This window comes from Bison bison, unplaced genomic scaffold (assembly GCF_000754665.1).
Source record: "Bison bison bison isolate TAMUID 2011002044 unplaced genomic scaffold, Bison_UMD1.0 scf7180017864330, whole genome shotgun sequence".
In the NCBI taxonomy this organism is placed as follows: Eukaryota; Metazoa; Chordata; class Mammalia; order Artiodactyla; family Bovidae; genus Bison; species Bison bison.
This window is the reverse complement of record NW_011494902.1, coordinates 1141563-1147528: the sequence shown is the minus strand read 5'-3', so window position 1 is coordinate 1147528 and position 5966 is coordinate 1141563. Positions and strand designations below refer to the sequence as shown.

At 43.8% G+C, this 5966-nt stretch overlaps 1 protein-coding gene across 11 annotated transcripts in view; it reads left to right on the top strand.

The window, feature by feature from the left end:
* Window positions 1-5966, top strand: part of NCKAP5 (NCK-associated protein 5) — a 1206846-nt gene that overhangs the window by 1121966 nt on the left and 78914 nt on the right. For all 11 annotated transcript variants that reach the window (XM_010853619.1, XM_010853624.1, XM_010853623.1 and 8 more), the window contains one exon: window positions 2726-3040. In XM_010853619.1, coding sequence (XP_010851921.1) covers window positions 2726-3040 — 315 coding nt within the window. The remainder of the gene's footprint in view (window positions 1-2725; window positions 3041-5966) is intronic.

Here is a 5966-nt window from a genome sequence, read left to right as displayed (position 1 = left end):
GGAAGTCTACAGATGCAATCCGAGAGGGTGCAGGAAGAGAGACTGAGTAACTGTGGTTCTCAGGAACTATGCAGATACCAGAAATGCCAACCACTGACTCCATTTTCAGGATAAGCATGGGAGCCAGCTGGTGTTCAGGGCCAGAACCAGGTCCAGAGGACAAGCTGGGCTCTCTGACCAGAAGTAGGGGCCACTCTGTGTGCCTTAAGCTCACAAGGCTGCCTCAGTGACTGTTAACTGAGCCGTCACGTGAACAGAGCTCTAGAACTGTTAACTGTTAAACCCAGAACTGAAGTATGCTGAAAATGCTGGGAGGAAATTATTATAGCAGGCACCTTGGGGCACATAGGGACTGACACATCAGAGCTGTTACATTCCATGAATTTTTGATCCTCATCCCTAAGGACTGATCCCCTTCTGTGTGAGATTGAAATAATTTAGATAGTTAAAACTGTCCCAAGTACAACATATGGACATGTTAAACATGAGGAGTGCTATATATCTAGGTTAGCATGAAGAAAGGACACCAAATTTTGAATAAGAAGATCTTTCTTTTCTGGCTGTGCATTCCCATGCAAACAGCTGAGTATTTTTCTAAAAGTCTCTCTTGTAGCAATTGAGTTTGCTTAATTGAGGAGAAAATGAGCAGAGAAGATAATGAACAATATGGGAAGCTGAGTGAGAAGAAAGCTGACCGGGTGGAGGCCCTGAAATGAATGGACCTTGTGGTTCTAGGAAAGATCTCAGACTATAGCTGTGTGATTCAGGCCTCCTGAAGTCCATGACGAGTCTCTTGAGATCAGATGGCATGTGAGATGGCTAAATGGCACCATACTGGAGAACGGGTATCTGCACCTTCCTAACTTTCACTTTGGAGACTGAATCCTCTCTTTTGATGGGGACTCCATTTTCCTAAGAGCTTCTAAAACCAAGCACTAAACCTAATAGAACCTATAAAAGTCAGCTCTGTACCCATCTCCACCCGTCTTTGTTTTCACCTTAGTATCCAGAAATTTCCAGAATTCTATTACTCAGAGCAAAGAGGTTTCGAGGGGGAGAGTGGGGGAATAGGCAGATCTGCTCTTCAGATACTAATTGCTGTACATTCAGTGAGATTTGTAAGAAAAATCCTCAAAGATAACTATATACCTATCATATCTACTGAAATCTAATAAATATCCCTAGCATATTGTCGGAGAAGGCGATGGCACCCCACTCCAGTACTCTTGCCTGGAAAATCCCATTGACGGAGGAGCCTGGAAGGCTGCAGTCCATGGGGTTGCAAAGAGTCGGACATGACTGAGCGACTTCCCTTTCACTTTTCACTTCCATGCATTGGAGAAGGAAATGGCAACCCACTCTAGTGTTCTTGCCTGGAGAATCCCAAGGACAGCGGAGCCTGGTAGGCTGCCGTCTGTGGGGTCACACAGAGTCGAACACGACTGAAGTGACTTAGCAGCAGCAGCAGCATATTGTCTATGTCATCATTCATTATTTCCTTCACTCAGCTATTAATGGTGTGCTAAATTTAAGAAATTCCACAGTGCACGTATTTTTATTCTCACAGCAACTCATAAGGAACTTGAGACCTTGAGGGGTTAAGGATCTTCTGTGGCAAGTTCACACAGTTAGTTATTAGCAGAAACCAGACTCCAAGCACCACTGAAATGTTAGTTGTTGAGCTTCTTGGTACAAAGACCATGATATATACTATTACATTCCTCACCATGCCTAACACAGTGCTAAGATGTGTCTATTCCCCAGTCCTAGACTAGGATGGTAATATAAATTATACTAAGGATGTTTCATTCTAAGATTGTAATGTGAATAGGAGACTTTTGGGTCACAGGCAAATCTTGGAAGCTATCTCATTAGCTTAGATAAACTACACCTCATTTCGGGAATTAACTATGTAATAACTTTTTTCAGATATTATATTTTTTCTTGGATAAAAAATGTTTTAAAGTTGAGACATAACCAGCAGAATATGTCACACATATGGTGAAATCAGCTTGGTTTGTTTTGGCGAATAGTGGGATCCCTGAAAACAAGAACTCCGAAGGGCACTGATGAGTTTTGGCCATTGAGAAAGGTAGATGGAAAGACAGAAAGTGGCCCTGTAACCTCAGTAAGACCCTGGATGGCAGTAGAGTCAAAGGAAGCCCACATGATAAGTGAGGTATTTGGGGGGAATGCCCTTGTACTGTGTGAATTACTTGTCCTCACAGTCAAATTGAGAGGCCAGAGACTTAGTGAACTACTGGATGGATGATAATTCATGATAAAAGATGCACAATCTCCTTTGTTAGGACATCACTTCAGTTTGTTATGTGTGCTTATTAGTCTTCTTATTTCAGTTAATAAATGTCACCCAATTGATTGAAGTCATATGGTTCTCAATTGAAAGAAGAGTGAGCAAAAATAATTTTTGGCCTCTAATGACTGTTCTTTTTCTTTTACAACTCTAGGCAACCATGCACATTGTACATACACATGACTCTTGCTGTCAATAATGGCCAGCCTTGTAACTTCATATATGTTATGAGAATATGTCTGTGTTCTAATAAATGTCTGTTTCATGCCACTCATTAGAAACTTACTACAAACTTAATAGTGCTTCTTCCTTCTAGATATCCCCTTTCCTCCAGACCAGATCCAAATACTCGTGATCCTTTTCTCCTTTGATGTGAGCCGTCTCTAACCCTCACTATGTTACTCTGTCTAGAAACAAACTGCCAGATGAGGACCCTGGACAGTGGGATTGGAACCTTCCCACTCCCAGACTCAGGAACTCGTGCAGCGGGACGATACATACGCCAAGCAGACTCCCCTGAGGACACTGACCCCATCCTGTCTCTCCAACCGGCCCTTTGTGCAGCCTCTTCCATCAGAGCCCAGACCCTTGAAAGAGAAGTGCCTTCCTCTGCAGATAGCCAGGGCTCTGCAGACAATGCCATTGTTCACTCCACATCCGACCCCATCATGACTGCCAGAGGGACGCGACCTCTTCAGAGTCTCCTCCCCAAACCAGCCTCCTCAGGTACAGTGCCCTTACCTTTCAGATGAGATTGTTTTCTCATCAAAGTCATGTACTTGCTCACAAAAATGGAAAACAAGCACCAGAAAAGGTTCCCACCAGATCAGTCAATGGCCTCTGCCCAGTGGAAGTGTGTATGCATGAAATCCCTTTATGTCCTCAACCGAAAAGTTACAAAGTGAAGTGAAGGCACTCATTTGTGACTGACTCTTTGCGACCCCATGGACTGTAGCCTGCCAGGCTCTTCCGTCCATGGGATTCTCTAGGCAAGAATACAGAGTGGGTTGCCATTGCCTTCTCCAGGGGATCTTCCCAACACAGGGATTGAACCCAGGTCTCCTGCACTGCAAGCAAACTCTTTACTGTCTGAGCCCCCAAAAGTTACAAAAGTAAGTACTGAACATCATCACTTAGTATTATTCAAGGAGCCTAGGTTGCCCTAGTGGCAAAGAACCCACCTGCTAATGTGGGAGACCTAGATTTGATCCCTGGGTTGGGAAGATCCCCTGGAGGAAGGCATGGCAACCCACTCCAGTATTCTTGGCCAGAGAATCCCATGGACAGAGGAGCCTGAGGGGCCGCAGTCTATGGGGTTGCAAAGAGTCAGACACAAACTGAAGCGACTTAACATGCACATGCCCATACACACATAAAGGAAACCAGCTGGTAAGCACAGGTATATGGACATATAAACGGATACAGAGACACCTACATGACACACACTTCAGATTTTATCTTTTAAATCTTAACTTTGAGTATAGACCAATCTAGGCCCAAGACATAAATTTAGCTGAAATGTTGTTTGCCCTCTAACCAGAAACATACATCTTCTGACATATTCCTATCCTGTTCAAATGTATTTATATGTTGAACTATAAAAAATGTAGTTTGATATATTAGCAGTAGATTGTGCATTAATGACAGTGGAATGGTAGGAGCCTTCCGCCTGAGAAGAACTATCCTTCGCTACAGTCAGTTGAAACAGGCTTTCATGATTAAAGACAGGACCAGGCTAAGGGTCAAAGTTTTTTCAATGTTCACTCAGGATTGAAAATATTTATTACAGTTCAGGATGACACTAAATAATTTGTAACTTGTATGGCCCATGTTGCATTTATGATGTGCATAAACATATGAGCTAGAATTCTGAAGGCTTTCATTTATGATTTGATGATGAGAAAGCAGCCACAAGTAGAGATTATACCAGGGGCTTCTGAGAAATTAGAAGTGAAGACTTTTCATTAAACATCTTTGAATCAGTGTGATTGGGTATTTCCATGGCTGAGTTCTTCCTCCACACAGTAACACTAACTGCTGTGAGTGTTTCATCACAAACTTCTGCTCATCTCAAGCCAAGGCTACATTTTAAAAGGCCCGAATGCATATTATTTTTGAAGTAAATGCATTGTTAATTAATGACACAGCCTCCAGAGATTCAGGGGCGAAATCGTAGTTATAGATTATGTGCTCCATGCCTGACTAGCCACATGTGTGACCTCAATTCAGCAACTGGCTGCCGAGCAGACTCCATGATTAAACACTGTCATTATAACAAATTGAATAGAAACCGCAAGCCTTGAATTGCTTCATAGGAAGAGAATAGGAAGGAGATTGTTCTGATCTTGCTGCTAATATTCAGTGCTCCAGTTTTCTAAGGTGTGTGTCTTAATTAAATCGTCATGAAGAGTTATAAAACAAAAAAAGTGGTATATGGTAGACAGTAAGGTCAACACGACGCAGGACATTTTTGTGCTGTGCATCCTGAAACTTCCTGCCCACCTTAGGTTGTTGTCACCATGCGTCAGAGGCAAGGCCTGCTTTCCAAGACTTCTCTTCTGTGACCATTGGTTACTCGTCTTAAAAATTGAAGAACAGAAAACTAGATGGAACAAAAGGAAGGTAGTTTCACGCAGTCACTTCTGGTTAAAATATGCATTGGAATTGGTTATTTTCTTATCCCCATATCAAAAATGGAAGTAACTGTACAGATCTCCCATTGCTGATGAAAATACGATTACTTTGCTTCTGCTCACAAGCAGAATGCTACTGAGAGGCTCTCACAGCATGTCCTATTGATAATCATTGAGGCTGGAGCAATAATAACACTAATTCTCCATTCCGACATGAGGAAGAGCTACACTGTGCAGGTTAGTCCACTATTATGGGTTATGGAGGAACTTTAATCGTTCTCCGCTAATTGCACCCTAGCTACTTAAAATGTAATCCCTGGGCCAGCAGCAACCCCTGGGGAGCTTGTCAGAAATACCAGTTCTCAGACCCCACTCCAGACCACCAAATCAGGATCAGAATCTGAAGTGTTACAAAAGCTCTGAAGGCGTATGCACATGTGAGCTTGCACAGTACTGCCCAGCGAGACCTTTAAGGGCCTCTGTGCAGTTTCCCAGAGAAGGCAATGGCACCCCACTCCAGTACTCTTGCCTGGAAAATCCCATGGACGGAGGAGCCTGGTAGACTGCAGTCCATGGGGTCGCTAAGAGTCAGACATGACTGAGCAACTTCACTTTCATGTTTCACTTTCATGCATTGGAGAAGGAAATGGCAACCCACCCCAGTATTCTTGCCTGGAGAATCCCAGGGAGACGGGGGAGCCTGGTGGGCTGCCGTCTATGGGGTCGCACAGAGTCGGACATGACTGAAGTGACTTAGCAGCAGCAGCAGTGCAGTTTCCCAAACCACCTATTTCAAAATGATCTTCATCAGGTTGCTAGGAAAATCAGTTTAGTTCAGTTCAGTTGAGTCACTCAGTCAGGTCCAACTCTTTTCGACCCCATGAATTGCAGCAACCCAGGCCTCCCTGTCCATCACCAACTCCCGGAGTTCACTCAAACCCACGTCCATCGAGTCGGTGATGCCATCCAGCCATCTCATCCTCTTGTCGTCCCCTTCTCCTCCTGCCCCCAATCCCTCC